This window comes from Arvicola amphibius, chromosome X (assembly GCF_903992535.2).
Source record: "Arvicola amphibius chromosome X, mArvAmp1.2, whole genome shotgun sequence".
NCBI classification, from domain to species: Eukaryota; Metazoa; Chordata; class Mammalia; order Rodentia; family Cricetidae; genus Arvicola; species Arvicola amphibius.
Genome location: NC_052065.1, coordinates 105,996,515 through 106,023,549, shown reverse-complemented (window position 1 = coordinate 106,023,549; position 27,035 = coordinate 105,996,515). Strand labels below are relative to the sequence as shown.

The window sequence follows — 27,035 nt, the reverse complement described above, 5'->3', positions numbered from 1 at the left end:
GTAGGGTTGGTGTTTTTTTGTCAATTGGTGGGTTATGGATGTTAGTCAACATGTAGGGGTGTTGGTTACAAGTTGTTATTGGTAATGATAAGAAAAAAAAGACTAAACACAGGAGATTGGTTTCAGGGATCTCTTTCTGAAAGAAAAAGGGTGAAATAGTATAGAAATTATGGGACAAAAGTGTGGATTGTTGAGTCTATTTTTGAACAACTACTAGTCTCAAATATTTTATATCAGTATGGGTTTTTGTATATTGATACAATTTTAAGGTTATTTTTATTATACTGTATACATGTTTCTGTACTTGTTTTTAAGGAATTCTACCTACTCAGCTCACTTAAAAATATAGGGTAATTTTTAGTCCTTGAAATTTATTATTATCAACAATTTAGAATAATTATGAAATGCAGGTTAGTAGTTAGTCCTCTACAACAATAAAACTTATAGTCATATTAAGTATGTTTTTAAGGTCATACAGACATATATTTTAGATAGATGATCTTCAAATACTTAAGAGACCTACAGAATATTCAGATGTTTTAATGACATAAGGCTTTTCATGACAGTGAGACACATCTACTCTTGGCACCACCAATCTGCTTCTAAAAAGAATGATAGGCATAGACGAGCCTCCACATGGTGTTGCTTTCTTTGTGTCAAAGTTACCTGGGCAAAGAAACTGCTCTTGCCTCAACTGCTGATAGCATACTGTCCAAATTGGACAAGCAAGATACAAAAGGATGTAACTACTGAACTTTGCCAAGACAAGGTGGGACAGTCCTTCAAAAATTCTGCTTCACAGAAAAGTATGTCAGATATTATAGGTTCATAGACCAAAGATAGATGCCCCAATGTAACAAAGGAACTCTGGGGTGATGCTGTAGGAAATTCTACAGCTAGTATTTACCTGCCCACTGGGGCATGCCCTCTTATACTGTTGTAGAGCATGCATAGGGCCTCTTCTCCAGGTACAAGATTCAGTTTCTGTTTTCCATTCCAGCAGAGGATTCTGACTTGTGAGTCTACCCCTAAATAAATAACTGTCTATTTAATTCTGAGCTAGTGTGGGGTTTCTTTTAAGTGTCCTTCTTCAGGGTGACTGTCGAGGCAGCCAGATGTCTCTTTCATTTCTATAGTTTTTGGAAGTTGTTGGCTATGCACTTTCTGTTTATTTGGGTAATATTTTATCCTTCTCAGATCTTTGATTGGGTTAAAGACTATAAATAGTTTTACAGTTTTTCTTCTTACCAAATTAAAAAGACGTAAGAGATAAAAAATTTTTAAGGTTGAGAAACAAAAAAAATCTTAAGTTGTTTATCTAAGAAGTTGTTTTAGGTATAAAAAGATATCTTTAGTATATTCTAAAAGTTATTACAGAAAATGGTTACAACATAAAACTTTGGACTTTCTAAGATAAGATGGATAATAGAATATTTTCTTTGACCATCCAAATCTAAATTGACTAGACATTGTAAATATAATTCTTACCTAATAACTATTCTTATTGTGTATAGTTTTGCAATGTTATGATTAAAACCTTTCTTTTTTTAGACAAAAAAGGAAATGTTGTAGGATATTTATATACTGTGTGAAAATGAAAATGAATTTCTGTGATTGATACAATAAAAAAAACTGACTGGCCAATAGCTTCACAGGAGGTATAGGTGGAACTTCTAGGCAGAGAGAGGGGGGTAGCAGATAAATCTAGGCATTAAGAGATGGCAGTGAGTACTATGGAAAATCCTTTTGTACACTGTGAAGATTTGATGCTATGATTGGTTTAATAAACAAGCTGACTGGCAAATAGCTGAACAAAATACATTTAGTTTGAAAAGCCAAATAGAATAATGAATGAAGAAGGATGAAGTCAGAGAAGTCACCAACAGATGCAGAGGGAACAGGAGATGAATGTGTCATGCTAACAAGGTACTGGCACATAGCAGAGTATAAATAAAGAATATGGATTAACTTAACATGTAAGAGCTAGTTAGTAATCAGTCTGAGCTATCAGCTGAGCATGCTTAATTAATCTAAGCCTCTGAATGGTTATTGGGAACTGGCAGGTGGAAGATACCCATTTGATTACAAATGGGATTGTAAAGAAGTCAGACATATGGTACTGATCAAAGGTAATCATGCAATATAGCAGAACATAGTTTAATATAAATGGGTTTTTAAGTTATATGAGCTAGTTGGGAATAAGTCTAAGCTAAAACGGAGCTTTTGTAATTCATAGGAAGTTTCCATGTCATTATTTGGGAACTGGCTGATGGGCCAGAAAAACCTTGTCACATTCATCTTATTAACATTTTTGACTACGTCAGTCTCTCAGGGTTATTCATTCACAGTGGCACATGCCACTTTGTGGCATTTGTGTATAGTTTAGGACTAATTCTTAAAAGTCTGTAATTATATCCATCTTTACCTCATATCTCCTTTGAAGATGCAGAGAGAATCAAGCATATTTCTATAATCACGTTGAGGCTTAATCATTGGTAGTGATATGGGATTCCCCTCTGTATGCTGCGAATACCATTGGTTTATAAAGAAATCTGGCTTGAGCCTATAGCAAGGCAGAATTTACCTAGGCTGGGAAAACTAAACTGAATGCTGTGAGGAAGAAGGCAGTGTCAGGAAGAAGTCATGAAGCCACTGCTGGAGACAGATGTGCAGAAACTTTGCTGGAAGGCCATTACCTCGTGGTGATGCAGATTACCTCGTGGTGATGCAGTGGAGATGGTTTAAATTAAGATGTAAAAGATAGCCAATGAGAAGTCAGAGCTAATAGGCAAAGCAGTGATTTAATTAATACAGTTTCTGTGTGATTATTTTGGGAGTCTGGGTAGCTGGGAAACAAACAAGCAGTTCCTACAACATTGGTAGAGTTCTCTTTTGTTGGATAAAACATGCTGTTTTATAAGATATAATGAAAAGCCCTGTGGGAAAAAGCTACTGTGTAATGAATGCTTGGCTCAGGGTCACAATCTTTACATACATTATCTTATTCTATCTTCACTACAATCCTTTAGAATAGTGTTAGATATTTTTTCAATGTATAGCTTTATGCTACACCATAATAAAATCTTTTAGAAAAAAATGAGGGATGACCTTTGCAGAACTTGTGACTTCCCTCAGTGGGAGTGGCTTTTAGTGATATTTTCTGCCCCTCAATTGTATTGTCTAATGAAGGCTAAGACTTGACTGATACTAAGTTCATATGTATTTCCAAAGCAATAAATGAATTCTTCACCCCATACTTCTATTAATAAGTCCCATTGTGCATGTACATTAAAAGATACTGGCTTGACAAAATTCATTACTATTTGTGAAAAACTGTTTCTTTAGTAAATATCATGGACCAGATGTTTTTATGCAAATCACAACCTTTTATAGCTATAAACATTGAAATTTCAAGAGTGTTGACTTTTGTCTAAAAATAATCAGATAAAACTAATTTCTCAGCCATGCTGATGGTCCTTTGTATGCTTATATGTTAAGATGTCAGGAAGTCAGAATATCTGAGTCTTAGTTTCTTCATTTACAAAATGGGGATAAGAATAATTACATCTCCAGGGTTTCAAGAATTAGAAATCGTATACATAGAATGTTTTAACTATCACTGTTAAGTAATACATGATAGTAATATCTGGCCCTGTATAGTTAGTTAATGAAGGGTATGTGTTTGGGCATTACATTTAGCTGTATTTTAGTTTCAAAACTTTTGTCATTTAACTGGTTATGTGATTCAAGGCTGCTTAATGTCTCTAAGGTTTTATTGCCTCTTTTGAAAACCACTGGTAGCATTTTAAAACATCTTGTCCAAAAATATGTTTTTAGAACACTAGTACTTCCACAAGATATGAAGAAATATGAGGCAATAACTACGTTTCCTAATCAAAGATTTGTGTGAAACACTTATAGACATATTTCTTTATGCAGGGCTGTTTAAAAATATATAATATGGGAACACATTTTGTGCATTTCTTGATGGAAGCTAACACATGTAGTATTTCTCTTATTTTCTCCCTGATAGAATATTTTCTATTTCTCTATAGTATTTTGCAATAAAACTACTATATAGAAAGTACATTGGAAATATAGAATATTTTATATTTCTCCATAATATTTTGCAATAAAACTACTGTATGGAAAGTACATTGGAAATACTGACCTGTCATAAAGATTAAATGGATAATATTTGTAAAGCTTGTATATAGTAAGAGCTCAAGAAATGTAATACTATTGCTATCATAATCACTATAATCATCATTGCAATCATTAAAGTGGAGTAAGATATGATGAATATGTTCAAGAGGACTATTAATATATTATGGTAATGATATTTAACAATAAAAAGATTAATTGAAAATTACTAAGAGATTTAAAATTTTCTCACCATAAAAATTTATTTCTGTGTGAGGTAATGGTATGTCATATAGCTTAATGTGGCCATTGCATGATGTATGCATATACCAAAGCATCATATTATACATTATAATATAATCATATAAAACATACATATAAATTTATATAAACTTTTACTAATTAACTACAATCAATTAAATTAAAAATAAGACCTATTATAATGCAGATGATCTGGTTCTAAATGAAGAAACTAGAAATCTGCAAACTTTGAAACTGGAGGATTTTGTTTGCGAGGTTGGGTCAATTACAACCATGAGGTTACCTGCTTTTGCAGGCACCATACTAATATTAATTAACTTGAATATATACGAAATGGGTTTCTTAGAGTACTTAGAGTAAGCAAAGGTTTTTTTGACACCTAAAATTTCTTTTTCTGAAATATCAGAGATTGGAATTCTACAGATAAACACCCAGTTATTTGCACTATAGTTTCTGATTCATTGTAATGCAATCATAAGACATTGTTTTTAGTATAGCTATCTTTCCATAAATGAGAGCTCTGCATCTTTTCTTTTTCCATGTAGCTGGGAATAAAATAAGTAAAGATACTGCTGATATAAGGAAGAATCTTTGTGAATTTATGACTTACACAACTGGACTATTTTCCTTGGATCCCGATTCAGTTTCCCAGTGATGTAGGAATAATTTGCCTCTACTCTCCTTCATCTCTTGTCAAGGGGCATACAGTTTTCTTAGATGTAGGGTCCTTTTAAAAGCATCTTTAAACTTTTATCCATGCTCCCTTCTGTATTAATCATATTGATGGGCCTAATTCTAAGTTTGTGGTGATTTCTGTGTCTTTTTACCAGAAATTTTGAGGAATAAGGAACTATTAACTCAAGAGAAAAACTTCTTACACAAATATATGATGTATTTCTGTATGTGCTTTTACTAACAGATAAATCTGGGAAAATTGCTTATATCCAACCTGGGGGTAATCATTATAGATTTTATTTGCTGTATATGATTATTGACTAAATTAGTTTCACATTTTTAAACTACCATCTTTAAAATAGAAACTCTAAAAACTGAAAATGAACTATGCATTCACTATTTAGTTTGTAATAGCTATTCCAGAATTTTTTGCTTTTATTTTTAAATCAACATCAAAAGGGGATGTGGCTCATTGTGAACCTAGAGGATTTACTGTACTGACAGGCCATGGATTCTTAAGGACCGTGTTCTCAAGTGCCTCAAGCGGGAGAGAAAAGCTTGGTCATAGATGGACTGATAGCAATTAAAGTGAATATGCTTACTCAGTCCTCTCCTCCTAGAATGTGGTTTGTGTTGACATGTCAAAGTGTATGGCAAAATTTCACAAGGCCCCACATCCTGTGAGAAGTTAGAGACAATCAATGGCTACTAAGAGTGGGAGAATGAGTTTTCTCTAGGGATGAACTCCCTGACATATTAGCCAATCCTAAGTGGTTATCTCTAAACACATGCACATATGAGAAACACTGCTAGTTATTTTTCTATAACTATGATAGAACAGTATGACCAAATCAACTTAAAAAAGAATGCATTTAATTGCGCTTATGGTTCCCAAAGGTTAGAATCCATAATGACAGGGCATAGAGTCAGAAATAGCTGAAAGCTTACATCTTGAACCACAAGCAGGAGGCAGAGAGAGATAACTTTAAATAGCACAAGTCTTTTGAAACCACAACGCTCACTCCCAGTAACACACTTCCTCCAGCAGTCAGACCTAATCCTCCCTTAACAACAACCAACTGGAGATGTATTCAAAGGCTTGAGACTTATTGGGGGGGCATCTTGCTCGAACCATCACAAACACTAGATGGATTCAGTAGGTTATAAACTGCCTAATCTTAGCTAACATGAAAAGAATATATATTTCCTTCAATGATAATGTATACTGAATAGCAAAGCTCAAAGAAAGGGGATTATGTTGTTTATTTTTTCAGTAGATACATTAATAAATAAAAAAATACAGGTATTTTCTTAATATTATATTTTTTATTTAAGTCAATATATTCAAAGCATTTCAAAATGCAACCAATACTAAAGTTAATACCCAAGTACTCCAACTTATTTTTATTGCATAGATCTTGAAGAAGGTCTTTAGTAAAGGTATACAACCTACTCCAATACAAATTCAAACTTCTGTCATCTTTCTTTATATTGAGCACATGGTGAATCATAATTGATCACATTGTCATTTTGCATTCATATTAAGGGAGCTTGAAAGCATGGGTAGAGTTTTGTTATTTAATTGTTCCCATGTTTCTTTAAATAAAGATTATATTTCTCGTTCTTCCTTGCAACTGAGTGTGTGTATATGATTGCTTTTGGTCAATGATATATAAGTCATTGTTTCCAGGTGTAGTTTCATTGAAGTCTTGTTAAGTGGATCTAAAAAGAACCCCTAGCACACTATCATATTACCTTAAATTTAGGCATTTTAGCTACAGCACTGGCTTCCACTGTATAATCTGAGTATAAGGGTCCTCATTAAAAGAGTGGTAAGCTGAAAGTAGCTTTCTTTCAGAACCCCAAGAACCTTGGTGTTGTCTGCCTCTAGATTTTTTAGCCTGAGAGAAAAATCATAATTCTGTCTTGCTAAGACACTTTCTGTTTTCCTTGAGTGCAGGAATTCCTGTTGCTGAACTCTAATCTTAGCCAACACACAAAGAATATAAATTTTCCTTGAATGATGTTTTATAATGAATAACAGAGCTCAGAAAAAGAGAATGAAGGGATGAAACAACTACTTTTTAGCCATCTATTCAAATAAAACATCTGCTGAGTTCAAGAAACATAGGAAACAGCACCATTTGAGTAGGGACAAAAAAAGGTGATGACTTTGGAGTAGAAAGAATTTTCATATTCCTATAAATTTATTCAGTCTTACAGTGTCTGAAAATGAATTTCTTTGAGACACCCACTAATTTATCTCCTTTTTTACAAAAGATTTGGCTCTGAAATGTGTCTTTACAATGAGAATTGAAATATAATGACAATAATAGCAACCATTTATTATCATAATTTAGCATCTTCTATGTGAGAAGCACTATGCTGGGTGATGTTCTCATATTATGTCATTTAACCCTTTGCAACTACTCTGGAAGCTGGGAATTAGTCTATTGTCTACCGAAGAGGTTCAGAGAGTCAAGTAACTTCTTCAAGGTCACCCAATAGCTGAGAAAAAGGTGCCAAGATTTGGTTTTATTTCTGTTTGAGTATTTTAATGCTGAAACTCCAACAATTTTCTTAACACTGTTTGCTAGGAAATAGAAAGTTTTGAGGATATTTCTCCAGGTGTGTTCACTGCTAGCTTTCTAGAGATTCAGTGGAAGTGTTGACAATGAAAACAGAGCATTATCTATTGAATTCAAACAAGGTTCTGTGAATGACATTTTGGATAAAATGTCTAAATTAAAAATTACAAAGCACATTGTGATATTAACTATGCACTCAGTAAGTTGTATGACCATATGACAGTCATTCAGCACTTTGGTGACCCAGTTTCCTCTTCTATAAATTAGAAGGCACTGCCCTGCCATGTTTATAATCTCATCTATGATACTATTCTATAGTTATACCAATAAGTTTATTAAACAATAGTAAAAGAATAAAAATAGGACAGTCAATAGGCAATTGCATTTACAGTGTTGGAATTTTCATTTATGACTGGAAGAATTCAGTTAAAAACTGAATGAACCTAGCTAGCATAGAAGTGTGGGAGGATTGCTTTGATTGTTAAAACTACTTACTCTTGACATCACTGTTAACCTCACTGTTTTTCACTGCCATGGTTTCAAAATTATCTTTTGAACAATACTTCTGAGAATTCTTTTTAAATTGTCAGAACCATTTTACTAGCATGGAATGAGCTTTTCAAGGTTTGTTGGCCTCTAATGTGTTTACTTACACATTAGTAGAATAATTTCTTGATTTAAGTGAAGCTTATAAATTCTTTTTTTTAAATGTGTAGTTTAAAAATTCTAATTGCTGAAAGCAAATTAAATTCTGAATTTAGTATAAAAATTGAGCTTGTAGATTTTCAGTTGGGTTTCATAGTGATACTATACCCAAGTTTTTTTTTTTTTTTGATAAGTCTTGCTCTATTAAGATATTTGTGGTCATCTGCTAATCTGATTGACCAAAGGCTCAATAATAATCCAGTGTGGGGACTGTGGTGGTTTGAATAGTCATAGCTCCCATAGACTCATGTGTTTGAATGCTTGGTCTATAGGGAATGGCACTCTTAGGAGGTCTTGTCTTTATGGAGTGGATGTGGCCTCGCTGGAGAAAGTGTGCCACTGTGGTGGTGGACTTTGAGGTATCATATATGCTCAATCTATGTCGAGTGGGACAATGCAGTTCCTATGCCTGTGGATCAAGATACAGAACTCTCATCTCCTTCTGCAGCACCATGTCTGCCTACATGCTGCCATTCTTCACACCATGAATATAATAGGCTAAATTTCTGAACTGTAAGCCAGCCCCAATTAATTTTTTCCTTTACAAGAGTGCAATTAAAAAATGGGGCACTGAACTGAACAGAGAATTCTCAACAGAAGAAGTTTGAATGGCCAAAAGACACTTAAGGGCATGCTCAACCTCCTTAGCAATCAGGGAAATGCAAATCAAAACAACATTGAGATACCATCTTACACCTGTCAGATTGGCTAAAATCAAAAACACCAATGATAGCCTTTACTGGAGAGGATGTGGAGTAAGGGGTACACTCATCCATTGCTGGTGGGAATGCAAACTTGTGCAACCGCTTTGGAATGCAGTGTGGAGGTTTCTCAGGAAATTTGGGATCAACCTACCCCAGGACCCAGCAATCCCACTCTTGGGAATTTACCCAAGAGATGCCCAATCATACTACAAAAGCATTTGTTCAACTATGTTTATAGCAGCATTATTTGTAATAACCAGAACCTGGAAACAACCTAGATGCCCTTGAGTGGAAGAATGGATGAAGAAAGTGTGGAATATATACATATTAGAGTACTACTCGGCAGTAAAAAACAATGACATCTTGAATTTTGCATGCAAATGGATGGAAATAGAAAACACCATCCTGAGTGAGGTAACCAAGGCCCAAAAAGATGAACATGGGATGTACTCACTCATAATTGGTTTCTAGCCATAAATAAAGGACATCGAGCCTATAATTCGTAAAAAAAAAAATCCTAGAGAAGATATATAAGAAGGTGAATCCAAAGAAAAACATATAGTTATCCTCCTGGATATTGGAAGTAGACAAGATTGCTGGACAAAAAATGGGAACTTGGGGGTGGGGTGGGATGGGGGGATGGGGAGAGAAAAGTGTGAAGTGGAGGATGGGAAGAGCTTGGGGGAATAGGCTGGTGAGGATATAGGAAGGATGGATATGGGAACAAGGAATTATATATCTTAATTAAGGGAGCCATTCTAGGATTGGCAGAGACTTGACTCCAGAGGGGTTCCCAGGTGTCCAGGAAGACGCCCCCAGCTAGTTCCTTGGGCATCTGAGGAGAGGGTGCCAGAAATGTCCAGATCCTATTGCCACACTCATGAATATCTTGCATATCACCATAGAACCTTCACCTGGCATTGGATGGAGAAAATGACAGAGCCCCACATAGAAGCACTGGATTGAGCTCCCAAGGTCCTGATGAGGAGCAAAAGGAGGGAGATCATGAGCAAGGAAGTCAGGACCGTGAGGAGTGTGTTTACCCATTGAGACGGTGGGACAGAACTAAGGGGAGATCACCAAGTCCAGTTGGAATGGGACTGATGGAACAGGGGACCAAACCGGACTCTCTGAATGTGGCTGATGGTGGAGGAGGACTAAGAAACCAAGGACAACGGCGATGAGCATGAACTCTACAGCATGGACGGGCTCACTGTGAGCCTTGTCAGTTTGGTTGCTCACCTTCCTGGACTTAGGGGGAGCTGGGAGGACCTTGGACTTAACATAGTGATGGGAACCCTGATAGCTCTTTGTCTTGGAGAGGGGCGGAGTGGAGGTATGGGTGGAAGGGAGGGGAGGGAAGGGGGAGGAGGAGGGGAGGAGATGGAAATTTTTAATAAAAAAATGAGAAAAAAAAGAGTTGCTATGGCCATGGTGTCTCGTCACAGCAATAGAAACAATGTGTTGGTTTGAAAGAAAATATCCCCAAAAGGGAGTGACACTAATAGGAGACTTGGCTTTGTTGGAGTGGATGTGCCCTTGTTGGATAAAGTGTGTCACTGTGGAGGTGGGCTTTGAGGTCTCATATATGCTCAAGCAACACTTAGTGTTTCAGTTCACTTCCTGTGGCCTACACGTCAAGATGTTGGGAACTTGGCTACTTCTCCATCACCATGTCTGCCTGTATGCCACCCTGTCACACCATGATGATAATTGACTAAACCTCTGAAAATGTATGCCACCCCAATTAAATATTTTTCCTTTGTAACAGTTGCCATGGTCATGGTGTTTCTCCAAAGCAATAGAAACTCTAAGGACACCTAAGACAAGAACTGTATTTTTATCTAAACTCTGAGTTTATGTAACAACATGTGGAATGGATAAAATGCTTTATATATATATAAATATTGTATTATATCTGTATCATTTATATTTATACATATTATGTATCTATAGATTTATCAATAACATTATATCTATATTTATCACTATCTCTACCTATTTATGTCTTTTTATCTAATCTCTCTCTTCTCTCTTGAGAGACTACCCTATTGCTGAACACACCACATACTTTGGTTGTAGGTTATAGAAAAATTAATCTCAAAGTGACTGAGAAATTTCCCCCTTAGGCATGTTTCATAGTTCCAGAAGGTGCTAGACAGCTGTGGGAAAGAAAAGAAATCAATGATCTTTCCCAACACGGAACATTTTTGCTTCAATAACCACTCTCCAGATAAGACTATACTCTGGTGCAGTAATGACATGGCCATTATAGGGTAACCAACTACTTTCTGATCTGATTTTATGGTTGTTTCACAAAAAGGAAATTATTTCTGATACTATAAATATGACTGACATCCCATGGATGGGGAAGTATATGTCTTACTTAAGAGTAGAGGACAGTATTGCTATTTTGCAAAATAAGCATGTGGCCATACTGCATTCTAAATATCTATGTTTATATCCCTAGACATGTAATGCTTTTAGTACTGGTCAAAGAAGCTTTTTTACACTGGGTAGAAGTCAATGAAGTTATTCATAATTGGTCAAAGAGCTGAGAATAAATGACTATTGACTGCTCAGCTCAAAATCAGATATCTATATTACATGTTATTCCTACCTCCAAGTTTCAAATAATATCATAGTAGAGGCAGAAAGATGTAAGTTTCCATCCACACCTAAGGAACAATTGTCTGCTGATAATATATGGGGAATGGAGAGTCATTCTTTCTTCAAGGCATGGCCTTGGTAGAATTGTTATGCTGTAGCAGATGGCCCCTCACCTGTACATGTATTGGTAGCACTAATTGGACTTAGTGATATATTATAAAAAATTTAAGAATTTGGGAGGGAAAAGGGTTGCAGTGGGGACCCAAATAAATGTATATACAGATATGATTATATTTCATTGTGTGCATGTATGAAATTCTCAAGAATAAATATTGAAAATAAAAAAGTAATCACAGTATGGTGGTTTGAATCAGAATAAACCCCATAGGCTTATATATTTGAATCCTTGCTCTCCAGTTGGTGGAATTGTTTGGGAAGGATTAGGGGGTATTACCTTGTTGGAGAAAGTGATTCACTAGTGATAGAATTTGAGGTTTAAAAAGCCCATGCCATTTCTGTGACAGGTATCTGTTGTCTAAACATGAAAAATCTTAGCTACTTTCCATTAGCAATCTTGCCTGTCTGCTGTCATATTCCCCAACATGATAGTCTTGGACTCTAGTCTTTGAAATTATGAACTCTAATTAAATACTTTCTTTTATATGTTTTCTTGATTATAATGTCTAATTACAGCCGTAGGAAAGTAACTAAGACAGAAGTTAGTACCAGGAGTAGTTTTGATGTGATATGCCTGACCACATTAATTTGGTGGGGGGAGAATATTGGAAGATCTGGGAACTTTGTACTAGAAACATGTCTAAATGACATCAGCAGTGCTTAATGGACTATCGCTATTGGACCTTGGAAGACAGTAGTTATGAGAACAATGTGGACAGTGGAGTTGCAGCTCAATAGGTTTTATGGGGGAACAATATTAAAAACTATACTAGAAACTATTCTTGTCATATTTTGACAATTAAAATGGCTGCTTTTTGCCATGTGCAAAGAGTCTGCCAGAGGTCAAATTGAAGAATTTTGTAATAATTTCTGTGGCTGAGGATATTTCATGGTAGCTAATATTGATTCTGTTGTATAGGTTATTAGTGGTTGAACTGTTTGGAAAGGATTAGGTGTGGCTTTTTTTGGAGAAGTTATGTCAACTGGGGGTGGTCTTTGTGTTTTCAAAAATCCCTTGCCATTTTTAGTTAGCCCTCTCTTCCTTATGGTTGTCTAATCAGGATGCTTGTGGACATTTGGAACTGAGTGCTCCAGTTAAATGCTTTCTTTTATAAGTTACCTTGGTCATGGTGTCTCTTCACAGCAGTGGAAAAGTAACTAAGGCACTCAGAAATTGAAAATTCAATTGAAGGGTTTAACAGCAAAGTAACCACAGACAGAGAGTTAATGAGCTAAACAACCAACATGAAGAAATTATCCATGCAATAACACAGATAGATAAGAAAAAGGAATGGAAAACTGGAAAGAAGTAACAGAATGAGGACTACAGAGGAGAATCAATGTGAAATTCCAATTGGCAGTAATATCAAGTAATAGGAAATAAAGGTTAAAAAGATAGTGCCAGAAAAAGTGTTATGAAAGACCTAGACTTTTAGAGTCAAAAGGTCAGTAATTCATGAATATGCAAAATAAAAATGATAGAACTAATCCACACAGATGGTTATTAAAGGACATTGGGGAATGAATTCTGCTCTTGGTACCCACTCTGAAGCAAGCATAGTAAAAGAAATTATTTTCCTCCTTACTTATAGTTCATGGATTATATAAAAGTAAGAAAATGTTACCAGTTTTAGTAGCAAGGCCAAATGAAGTTGTTTGCAGTAGACTCAAGCAGCTACTCAGAGTTGCTGTTTGAATCTCTCGGGTCCCATTTTTTTTTTTTTTACTTCTCACATTTTAAAAAATATATTTTAGCTGAAGTAGAATTATAACTCTTGCTCCCCAAGTTTCCTCCCTGAAGTACCTCCCATGTTCTTCCTACCTGCTCAAAATGATACCCTCATTTTCTTAGATTGTCATTGTATCATCTATCTATCTATCTATCTATCTATCTATCTATCTATCTATCTATCCACCTACCTATCTACCTATCTATCTATTTACCTATCTATCACCTGTATATAATGTCTCTTAACAAATATATAAATACAGTCTATCAAGTCTACTTTTGTTTGTATATATAGGTACTATGAAATCCTTTTGTCATTCTCTCTCCAGTGACTCAGAGGAACATGAACATAAATCAGATCTCTTGAGCCATACTATAAATATTTGAAATAATCAATGTTTAGTCTGTAATCTTCATTTGAATATCATAAATGTGGTCATATTATTGAATAAAAATGGCCCTCTAAATGTAAGCTACTTTAATTATAGAAATGATTTTAGCTTATGGTGTGGGCATACATAGTATACTGGCTAGTTTGTCAACTTGACTCAAACTGGAGTCATATGACAAAAGGGAATGTCAATTGAGAAAACTTCTTTATCAAATTGACTTGTAGGCTAATAATTAATTACCAATTTACGTAAGAGGGTCCAGCCAAGTGTGAATGGTGCCACCACTGGGTATGTAGTCCTGGTTGTATAAAAATGTAAGCTGAGTGGGTTATAAAAGCAAGCTAGCACTCCTGCATGACCTCTGCTTTAGTTCCTGTCTCTAGATTCGTGTCTAGAATACCTGCCCTGATTTCCCTTCATGGTAGAATATGATGGAGACTCATAAGCATTTTTTATCTATTGCATCTATTATCTATCTATCTATTTATATATTTTTATCTACTTTGGTCATGGTGTTTATCATAACATTATAAAGCAAACTAGGACTCATGGGATAAACAGTTTCATCTCTAATTACCTGATTTTATATGTAGGATGGGGATAATATGCTCTAGTCTACTTCCATGACCTTGTCTTTGATTTTGCCCAGTTGAATCCTACCTTTTTGTGTCTATCTTAGCTATTTCACTATCAAACCATCAAATCTATCTATGTGTTTCTATCTCCCCTTTGAGAGGACTACTATGACTACAGGGTGAACTGTGAAGGTGAATGTGCAGTGACTACGTTCTTCGTAGGATCTTTTTGTTTTGTTTTGTTTTGTTTTTCGAGACAGGGTTTCCCTGTAGTTTCTAGAGCCTGTCCTGGAACTAGCTCTTGTAGACCAGGCTGGCCTCGAACTCATGAACTTCGTAGGATCTTACACAAAAGAAGAGACACACCTCTATATTTATCTCTTTTCAGGTCTATTTTTATTTCATATAGTTAAATATAAAATGAAACATACGGAAAATAGCAAATGAACACAGAATTGAGAATAATTGAGTATATGAGAAGAATGCATCCAGCAGTGAAAATCAAATTCTGCTTGCTCGCTTTTGATGTAACTGTCAGACTATCCCAATGAGTCTCTTAAACTATGCTTTAACCATACAAATAAGCATGCATTCTCATACTGATGCAAAACTTCAATTTCCTAGTTTCATAATTGCTTTAAGAGTCCCTTCTCGAAAAACCAAAAAAAAAAAAAAAAAAAAAAGAGTCCCTTGGTTGAAAAACAAAATTTCAAGTTAATGTCCTGAAATAGTAGAATTATCTCAGATTTACAGAGGCCTCTAGAAATTTACCTCTCACTTTAGACTTGTCAAATTGTCAAAGTTTCACTGTATTTTTGCATTGCTAACGATGGCATCAGGTGTGCTTTTTCATTGTCTCAGAACAAAATAAAAAAGTGTGATTTGAAATATCAGATATTTAATGTACTTTAAATCACACATATATATTTGTATGTACAATATTATGGTACTTTTATTGGATCTTTTGAATAAATTAGAAAATTTAAAATTGGAGAGTATTTTTGGGATCAGTTTCGATTTTTACTTGAGCAAAAAAAAAAAGCTTGGGGGTGAGTCTGAGTAGGATGTGTTGCTAGGAAATCATTATAATAGTGTGATTTTTTTTCCTATTTCATATCTACCTCCTAAAGATATTTCTGTACATGCAGTTTCACACACTTAATTTGGTTTGGGATGCTTTTAAAGATGCTTTACATTTGCATTTCTAGTGTCACCAATTAACTTCTCTTATTTCAATAAACTAGTGCTAATGTTTTGACCTGACTTTAGTTAATACTACAATGTCACAAGTACAGGTTTTTAAGAATTCTCATTAATATTATCAGAATCACCTCCAAGTTTGTTTGTTGTTTTCAGTGAGAATAAAACTGATTTAAAATAAATTTCCATATAGGCGTTATACCTTGAGCATCATGTTAAATAAGCTGCCATGAATTAATTAGAAGCCTTTTTGTCTTTTACTGTTAAAAACACCGTGTCCATCCTTTCCCCCATTATGTTTCCGTGACTTTTTGCCCTACGTCAAGATGTCTTTTTTTTTAAAGTCAAGATGTCTGTAGAATTGGAATGTATTAATGATTCTGCTCACTAATGCTGCTGTGGGAGCTCCTTCTGCTTCTTCAGCCAATAGCCTTTAAGATACCAGCACACTTGGGCATGGTCTCTTTTGCTTTAAAAAGCAGTGGTAGCCATGTGCTTGCTCTCTTGCTTCGGGCTCAGCTTCTGTATACTAGACTCCTTTTCTGGTCATGCAAAGGGCTGTTGTCTAGAACGGTGATCTTTAAGTTTTTCCCTTTAAATAAATAACCTTTTTATTAATCATAATTCCAAACTGGTGTGGGATTGTTTTGTGACTTACACCTTCATAATGCAATCATTTTAACTTTGTAAGAAATTAATCACCACTCCTAAGAAATCAAGTTTTCCTAGAACTGCAGAGAGAAAAGTATTTGCAATTTTAGGTTTCTCTTCTGCTTACTTTACTGATTTCTTTTTATTGAAGATACTATATCCTAGTTAGCTTATATGTGAATGGATTTTTCTCTTCAGCAGCATGATGAATGGCTATATGTCAACCTCATAGAATGTGCATTACATTTTTAATAAAGCTTCTTTGTCAAAGGGTATCTATGACCCTGTTTTAGCTATAATATTAGAAGGAAAATTCTGTGTATGCATGACTCACTTTAAAAGGTCTAATCAATTCTTGTAAATTGCAGGAAGTGATGTGTTGTATGTCCTGGAGATAGTCAGATGAAAATCTTTTCATCATTGGCATTTTCAATAAAAGGAGAAACTGTCAATGTTTTGAAGCATATGTTGCTTGCACAATCAAGGAAAGTTTCCTTAGCAACAATTATTATATGAGTCCCTTATGACTTTCTCTGCTAATTATCTGTTTTATTAGTAGATTCATATAACTATCCATTAGAGAATACTTAAAAACACAGTAAAACATTGCTATAATGAAGAGAATATAAATGTATGTAAATATATACACATTTCTGTGAGTGTGCATTGTTTTGTACAGATGTAAATGTTTAAAAGCATCTTCTCTATGTCAGAGTATGAGACTGTTCTTTTACTCTGAACTATTTTCACTTAATATAGTCTCACCACCAATGTTATGAGAGTTAAGAGAGTTAATGGACTATATCCATAAACGATTTATAATTGATGTCAATAGTCTAATAGTCAGGATCAAGAATCATAGATTTCAGTATTAAAAAAACCCTCAAGGGCCTTTTGGCTAATCTACCATTTCACACATGAGGCAATTGAGACACAAGTAAATTAAGTGTATTACTCAAAGTCACCATGCTGTGAATATATTCATATACACAGACACCTACATCCACAACTACATCAACACTGCCATCTCTCTAATGGAAAGAGGGACACATGTCAAAGGATAGTTTTAAAACATTTATCTCCTTAACAAAGTCATCTGATATCTTTAGGATCTAACACCCTTTTTGGATGAGACACATGATGATAATACTGCAATTTTTATAAAAAATAATATGTTCAGAGATACCTTAATTGTTATTACTCTGTATATTTCTAGATAATTAATCTACTTATATGACATACCTATTACAAGAAGGGTGATTGTAGCAAAGCAAGGGTAAGAGCGGCCCTCTTCATATAAAGGCTTACTTCCATAAAATGTGTTATCTATTATTTGTGAGTAAAGATAGAGTGGCTCAGATCAATTTCATTAATAAAAAAAGATACAGAACTCTACATCCTACTTTTATGCTCCCCTAAGAGACTGTGTCCAGAAGTCAGATTTTACCAAAGAAATATCGTAGATGCATTTTACAATGCTGATCTCAGAGGCCAGGGCCAATACCCTTACAACAGGCTAAATGTATTACTGAGATTTTACAGCAAAGAGTTATGTTTTAAGAGAGCACAATTTGACCTGTGGTATATCCAAATCTAACCCACGATATAACAAGCTTCTATTATATTCCTCTGGAGGTATTTTAAAGACTAATGAGTTAACCTTTTGTGAAGTGTCATGAGACTATCAAGCTAAAAAAGTCCATGTCAAGTATCAATTTAAGGCAGCAAACAATACTGTACGTAGAAAAATAGACTAAAAATGATCAGCAGATGATTTGCTACAGTCCCCTTGACATCAAAGCAGCATAGTTAACATGCTAACAGCTAAGCAGCTTTGTGTACTTGGAGAAGAAAGATGATCAATGGCAAAGAGCATATCCACCTTTGAAATGACACGATCCATTATCAGATTCAGATGCTAAATTGCTTCCTGTACTGAGAACACTCAATTAAAAGTCTGCACAGTGAGATCATCTCCATGGCTAAATTTGCTCTTTGGGAACAACCTTTATAGAGCTCCAAAATCACAGAGGACTATTCCTACCATGACACTAGATATTTGGAAAACATTTTCTTTCTCTATTTTTCAATTTGGAAGTTTTATTAGGCAGCCTTTTGCCTGAGAGGCTATTGAATTTAAGATCATATCTATCCACCCTTGTGTTTGTGTGAGTGCAAGATGCTTCTAGTGAGGTTTGGTTATTGGGTCTGAACTGAATGAATGTGACATTGGTTCAGGTTTTCTGAACAAAAATATTCCACTCACACACTTGGCGTTTAATGCTCTTCTGCTTTTCAGTAAGCTGACTTACTCACTCGAGCTCTGTCGCTTTGCCTAACTGCTGTCTTATTTGGGTAGATATGGTGGTATGAGGCTGAAAATAAAAAAAAAAAAAACGTATGAAGCATGATATTAGTAGCTCTGGTTTCTACTTATAGGTTTGAAACTACGACCTTGGGGCAGTTATTTATTGTTTCTGGTGATCAGTTTCCTCATGATGAAAACATTTCCATATCTTTCTTGTTCACTGTTTATCATCTGTCTTGCCATTCCAGACTGTAGTACGGGAATCTTTATTCAGTTGTTGGCATATCCCCAGACCATAGCAAATAGCACAGCATTAATAAAAATTCTTTAGTAGGTGAAAACTTACCTCACTTAGTGGTGCTACCATTTATGTAATATGTTAATAATGTGCAAATCATAATTAGTAAAACACCAGTCTCCAGTTATAATCATATAGTTTTCAAGTTCTATTATTTTTGAGACAGAGTCTCACACTGCAATCCTAGCTGGTTTTGAATTCTCTAAATAGTCCAGGGTGCTCTTGGTTTAATGCCAATCATCTTTTTTTCTCTGGGAGTTATAGTGTGGGTTAACACATTATGGTTACCAAGTCCTGTTTCACAACCCATATCACCTATGTTCTTCCTTTTTCATATAATCATATTCCTTCAAATGCAGATGTGGTCATGACAGTACCCTCCTTGAACACCTTGTGCAGGTTAATCTTCATCATCAACTTGACTGCATTTAGATGGAAACATACTTTGGGCATGTCTATGATGGTGTTTCTAGAAAGGTTGATCTGAACAGGGAAGACTGAGTGACCCTGAAAGTGAGGGTGGCACCATGTTATTACTGTTTGGAGTCCTAGACTAAAGAAAAAGAAGGTGAATTGAATTTCAGCATTCTACTCTCTCCTGTGAGTTGATGTTTTACTCTTTTGGCTTTTTGAGGGGCTCACCACCCAGATCCCAAATAAATCACACATGGAGGTTTATTCTTAGCTATGACTGCCCGGCCTAAGCTTAGATTATTGCTTGCCAGCATTTCTTAAATTTAAATAATCCAGACTACCTTTTGCCTCTGGGATTTTTTTCTTTTCTTCTGTATATCTTATTTTCACTCTTACTCCATGGCTGGCTGGCTGTGTGGCTGGCCCTGATGTCCTCCTCTTCTTGTTCTTTTTTCTTGGCCATACAGCTCTTTATTAGAATCATGAGGTGTTTTAGACAGGCAAAGAAGCAAAGCTTTACAGAGTTTAACAAATGCAGCATAAAAAGTCACACACCTTAAAATCATAGTCTAAACCACTCCTGACTGCTGACCCATCTCATATTGCTGCCGCCAAGTCTTCTCTGCCATGATGGATTGCAACCTCAAGATGTAAGCCAAAGTATTTCTTTCTTTCCTTAAGTCCCCTTTGTCATATGCCTTTCTCTCATGTAATTTCCTTCTTTGCCTGTAGGACTGGAACATGGCATTGCATTTTAGGGAAGGCAGGCAAGGCAGTTTGGATAACCGATGTGCCCCCCCAGTCTTGAGCATTTGAACACTCTCTGGTTCACAACTGATGGCTGTATGGGAAAATTTTGGAGTATAGTCTGGCTGGAGGAAGTATGTCACTGGAAACAGAGTTTAAGAGAAAAAAACTCACCTACTTCCTGTTTGCACTTTTTGTTGTTTGCCTGTGACTGAAGATGTGAGCTTTCAGCTTGGTGCTCCTGATGCTATGCCTACAACTTGTTGTGGGGATCTGATCTCTTGCCAGAATCGTATCCCTATGGAACCATAAGCCCAAATAAATTGTCTTTTTCTTAAATTGTCTTTGGTTATAGTGTTTCATCACAGCAACAAAAAGTAACTAATACAGCAGGTAAGACCAGAAGGAGAGACTGTATATTGAATTTGATATTGATCCCTTTAAAGTAGAAACATTTTAATTCCTGGCACTGATATTAGTGGTATATTAGGAGGAAGTTTATCTAATTGTGAGGAATCATGAAGAACATGAGTAGAATATATGAGGTCCAAGGGAACAAATATTTGATACAGAATAATTCTTTATACTCAATTCATGTTAACTAGTTCTATATAAACAAACAAATACTTTTTCTTATTTCTTCTTGATTTATTTGCACTTCTGGGTATTGAGCCCAGAGCCACGTCTCCAATTCTAGAAGAAAAGCATTGATCCTATAAATGGTAAAGCATTGATATTCTGTGGAGTTCTGACTTGGTCACCATTTTCTATATTCTTCCTAGACAATCATATGCACTCTTTTGGTCTGCTGAATTATGCACAGAGCATTTGCCTACAGTTTAATATGTATTTATATTTTTAATTTTTTGACAATTTTGTATATTTATATATAAAAATTTAGTGATTTTTACTATGTAGTCCCCTTTCTCATCAGTTTTTGTCCTGCTGGAAGCCCTTTTGCCAACAAATTTAAGTCCTACTTTCATAAATTCTTTTGGTATGCAGCCCCCTGGGTTTAATTAGAATTTTTTGCCTAGGTGTGGCTTGTAGAATTATTTATTGGAACAAGAACATCTTATCAGTGGTTATACCACTGAAGAAAATTACACTCCCCAAAACACATGGACCTTCCCCCATCCATGTTGAATGTTGATAGGGCTGTATAGCAGAAAGGATTCTTTGATATTTCTACCCTTGAATCTCAACCCCTTGCTTGTAATGTCTATCTACATATAACACAAACATCTCCACCACACACTCACAATCAATCACTATATCTGGTGCCTATATATGAAACTTGAATTTCTACCTGTTTGCTTTTCCCCCATCAGTCGGTAATACTTCTTCCTCTTATAACCTGAACAGGTTAAACCAGGCTTCCATTTCTCTCAGTCACCATATTCAACTGTGACTTGCTTCCCTTCTTGAATTTGTCCTCTCAGTGTTTGTCAGAGCGGTAACATTTAAACACACCTTGCAGTTTCTTTCCAACCACTCGGTGCACTCCTATTGGATCATGAGGAAATGAAAATTCCTGAGCATGCTGTGTAAATAAAATTCTTTATGTTCTGGCTCAGTGCTCTTCTCATTGGTGACAGTTTTATCTCCTTTAGCATTCCTGGACTGTAACTAACCAAATGTCCACCAGGTGTGTCGTTTAGATTCATATCTTCCCCCTTTAAAGCCTGGCTTTTCCTTGTGCACTCAATAAACATTCACCATCTTTCCAGGATAAATTCAAGTATGAGGCTTTTTTAATGCTGTCCCTCATTTTAGGGAAATAACATGCTTATGATTCCTACTCTGTGCTGCATGGCCCAGGACATGGTCTAGTAGTAACACTTTTTGTGTATGATAAAGCAGGTAATGGACTGTTAGATGGTTGTGATTAGGTGCATGGACTGTTCAAGGTCAAACCTCTAGCTCAACATGTGTGATATTGGTGATTTGGGTAAGCTAGAGCCTAAATCTGTGCCTCAGTTTCTTCAGCTTTAAAGTAGACACAATGATTGTACTTACCATGAATTGAATTGAAATATGTGCAACACTTAGGATAGAGACAATACAAATCATTATGTGTTTCCTACAATAAGAATATTAGCATTATATTACATTAAAATTGGAGCAGCAGTTCATAATATTACATCTGGCATTTGGAATTATGAAAGGTGTTCAGTTATATGTTGAAAATAAGTTAATAATCATGCTTTATTATTATGATACATCTCCATAAGTCTAGTCACTTTGATTCTGTCATTCTTTTCTAATGTTGTAAATGTTTCTTTCCTACTAAACTATAATGATATCCTTTTCTGCAAAGATGACATTCATTTTGGACACCTCGATTGATGGAGGAGGGTTATCTGTCAATGTGTTTCTTTCATTGGTTAATTAATAAAGAAAACTGCTTGGCCTGATAGGTCAGAACATAGGTAGGCAGGGAAGACAGAGGAGAATGCTGGGAGGAAAAAGGCAGTGAAGCAGTTGCCATGCCCTTCCTCTCTGAGACGTACTCAGGTTAAGATCCTTCCTGGTAAGCCACCACCTCGTGGTGCTACACAGATTACTAAATATGGGTTAAAGCAAGATGTGAGAATTAGCCAATAAGAGGCTGAAACTAATGGGCCAAGCAGTGATTAAATGAATACAGTTTCCATGTAATTATTTCTGGTGTAAAGCTAGCCGGGTATTGGGAAGCAGCCTGCTGTTCCTTCTACACTCGATACCACTGACTCCAACAATAATGTCCAGCACATAGATGTTAATGTGCATTTTGTAATCCATAAATGAATAAATTTTAAGAACTGCACTTAGTGACAGTTAAATATCATTTTAATATTTCCCCCTGCTTCTTTGAGACACTTTATAGCCAGACTAGCCTAAAAGTTGCTAAGCCCATGCTTGTCTTGTAATTAGGACCCACCTTTCTCAGTCTTCCAAGAGCTGGTGTTTCAGGCATACATCACCATATTGGGCTCTTATTTTCGAACACTTTAAAATTTACTTCTATTTTCCGTATTATTTCAATGTGAGAAAATAAAATTTCAGTGAAATGTGGCTATAATTGTGGTTAAAAGTTATGTTAGAATTATTTATCTTAACAGAGGAATCCTCATGTTTCCTTAGTGTATAATCACAGACTTTAGTTCATATGCTAACTCACTGGTAGCAAAATACCACGGTGCACTGAAATTTTCCACTCACCATATGCCATTTTACATCCTCCACACAATTCATAGGCAGAAGCTTTCCAAGAGCTGTCATTGATTAGCTTATTCATTTAATAAGACTCTTATCTGAAGACAGAAATTATAAAGAATGACTAATTTTTTTTCAATGCTTATAGTTGAGAAGAAAAACACCAGCCATGTGTCCAAATGCCTAAATCACAAGGGTTTCTATGCTCACTAGCAATGCATATGTTATAGATTTCACAGGATTCATAGTGATCTAGTCAAAAAAGGTTTTAACACAATGAATAAAGTTGTATTTGGTTTTGGTGGGTAGGTTGGATTTTTCTAGATTGAAAGTTAATAACATTTTATGATGAACATAAAAAAAGACATGGAAAAGTACGGGCATTCAATGCACTTAGAATAAGTAAATCCTACAGATTGTACAAGCAGAGGGAAAGACTGACTCATTAAGCAGAAGTAGTTGGCGGGCAGCTTTAATAGTTTGTGGTAATCCTTTGATAAGGAGTTTATCTATAGACGAGAAAACTATGAAAGATGGTTTGATAAGGAACAGGGAAAAGAAACAATGTTGTAGAAATAATATGGTCATACATGAAATAGGATAGAGTAGTTTTGTTATGCTTTTATGCGATGAGTTTCTTAGTAGAAATGCTGAGTTTGTGGAGCTAGATATTCAAAAGAATCTAAGAGAATAATTTATATGAAATTTGAAAACTATTGAAAAACTACAGTAGAACACACAAAGAGAACAAAGGATACATCATAAGTACCTATCACAGCGAATTATACTGTTGAAGCAGTGGAAATAAATGATAGTAAAATACTGAATAGCAAATACCTGGAAACCTACTGTGACTATTGAAGTCATACACTCCAGATCTTGAAATGAGGTGCCTTAAAAAATGATCAGTTAGACCTTGAGAATAGATGAGAGAGAGAGATAAACCCAATGTACCTGTAGAACAGTCAGATCCTGTCCACTTGGGATCACAGCTGCAAACTCCAGTGTCCAGAAGAAAAGTTCCATGTCCTGAGCACTGCTCCTGGCAGATAGGAAGTGGAGTTTCACAGTTGACTCCTCCCCAGCCGGTAGAACAGTGACATTCTCCTTTAACACAGATGCCATGACTGGAGCACATTGGGTCTAAGCAGTCCTCTGAATACCAGAAACAAAACAAAAAAGGTGGGGGTGAGAGGGGAGGCTGATAGAGAACAGGTGCTGGATAATGGAATGGAGATATATTGATTTCCTAGTATTGGATCACTAATGTTGCCTTAATTAGGCAATAAAGTGACTCATGCAAACATTGTGTTTAAAACAGAAGATTATTAACACTTAAAAATATGGTAGGGTATGATAAAGGTTGCAACCTAAATTTGGAAGAAGAAAATCACACATATGCTTCATGCAATTCTGAACAGTATGTGATACCCCCACACAAATAAGTGGGTGGACCTGTATGGACTCTCAGTAGGAATTTCTCAGCTTTTTAAAAATGCCTGAGAATGTTTTGATAAACCATTCTTTATCCTTTCTCAAATTAGAATCAAAGTTGTACTTAATGTGGCTAGGAGTATTTATATAGTTTTTAATTTGGATGATAAGCCATTTGATGAAATGACTGCTGTTATATGAAATAATAAAATTTAATGTAAACTTATTGCAACCTCACATTGATTCTTCAGAAGAACTAAAAATACAGCATTTTTAATTGAATTTAAAAAATTTGTTTCCTTATGCCTCCTTCTATCAGGCACTGTGACATCACCTTAGAAAAATGTAATTTTATTTGTCTTTGATTCAGTGAGTCTAGAAATGTTTGCCATGTAGAAAGTTGTCTTGTGCTTTCCCCTGACTATTCTATGTTGTATGGGAAGGTTGAATTCTACATTGTTTCTCTTTCTATATAAATAATGCTATAATAATTTGTCCTAGTGATAATTATGTTTTGAAATGTTTTTGCAGCAGTGGGGATACATTGATACAACCTCCATTAATTTGCAAATCTTACTTACTCTTTGGGTGTAAATTGTTACCACAAAAGGTCTACCATCAGGACTGTTATAATTGTTATTGCTATCATAATTACCCCCATGATCTGAAGGTCATTAAAACAATCTTCTAATAATTGAGCTAATCACCAAATAAAATATCTAAATGTATATCTAATTTGTTTCATGATTTGGCATAAGAGGTAAAGTCTAAGGTATAGACTACTTGTAGAAGGACTATTTGGTTATTTTAGAAGACTATTTGGTTATGGCAAAATACAAGAATAATAAATAATAAACAAAACGCCATTAATTTATTCTGACTTTTAAAAGAGATTTGCTACATTCAATTCATGTTTGTTAATGTGCCTTCCTCTTCCAGAAATCTGGCCACATCCTTTGCAACAGAAAGTTAGAACTTGCAGACCTTGACCAAGGTAAGGGAAGAAACAAGCCCAGCTCCTCCCCCTTGTCATTGCAATAATAGTTTATAGTCCTACCTAGCCTGTACCTGCTTTCTCCATGTTTTTTGTCACACAGGCTAGGCTCAGTTAAATTTTGTGTTGTAAACTCTGGAAAGCTGTAAAATTCAGATTTTTTTCCAGAGGATTCCTCTGAAGACAATCTCTGTTTGTAGGTCCCCACCACAGTGGTGTACATAATAGCTGTGTTTCTTACTCTTTCATGTCAAGCTATCCCTCTTAAGTTTCTCAAAATGCCCTTTCCCACCAAAATGCCCAATCACAGCTCCACATGGTTTCCAGGGAGGATTTTTCTCCTAATAAAGCTCACTTTCATGGTTAATTGCTATCACTTTCTTTCTTCATGACTAGAAATTCTTGTTCTAAAGATGTTTACATCATGAAAGTCATACTTAAATCAGAGGAATGAAACCATAGGCCTAGAGATGGCAAGGGTAGAGGAAATGAGGTGTTTGTAAGTACGTTGCTGATTGGAAGCAAACTGTGAAACTATGTATTCTCTTTAAAAGGAACTGCTGTTACTTAGCTCCAGATATTGTGGGCCTAGTCTCCAGATGCTCTAGTATTCAAGAGAAGCTAGAAATGGGGATCTTCAGTGTGACCCTTCTCTATTTTGAAAAGTTAGCAACTCAATCAGTCAATAGAAACAATGACCATACTATGTAAACAAAATCTATCCATAGCCCGATTCAGCTTATAGATTCTTCATATGTAATCTAAGAGTTGAAATTTTCCTACTGTATTTGCGAAGCTTATGCCATTAAATATGATAAGCATTCTTCCATATTATTTTAGCTGTTCCACATATTTTCCTAGAGACCAAGTAAAAGGCTAATTTAAGCTAAACTCCTTTTCAGCTCCGTATGAAATTCAAATCAGAAGAGTCTAATGAATTGGGTTACATGATTTTCATGTCAAATTATAGATGTGTTAGATATCACTCACTGTTAACCTTATCTGATTCTATACAGCATCTGACTTTATACTTACATATAGTGATAGCTTGATTATCATAAAAATGTATTTTTAAGATGTCTTAGGAGGTCCAGTGCCTTGTACAGGCCCAAAGGAATTCACCAGAACAAAGTCTTTACACCCCTATACTACTGCCACTGATGGGTGGTGGAAAGCTAAAGTCTTGCTTGTTCCTGGAGTAGAATGAGATTAAACCCTTTAGAATGCTGTGT

At 35.4% G+C, this 27,035-nt stretch overlaps 1 protein-coding gene across 3 annotated transcripts in view; it reads right to left on the bottom strand.

The window, feature by feature from the left end:
- The window catches only part of Tenm1 (teneurin transmembrane protein 1), a 572,293-nt gene that overhangs the window by 225,614 nt on the left and 319,644 nt on the right, over positions 1 to 27,035 (bottom strand). For all 3 annotated transcript variants that reach the window (XM_038316304.1, XM_038316305.1, XM_038316306.1), the window contains exon 11: positions 24,330 to 24,530. In XM_038316304.1, coding sequence (XP_038172232.1) covers positions 24,330 to 24,530 — 201 coding nt within the window. The remainder of the gene's footprint in view (positions 1 to 24,329; positions 24,531 to 27,035) is intronic.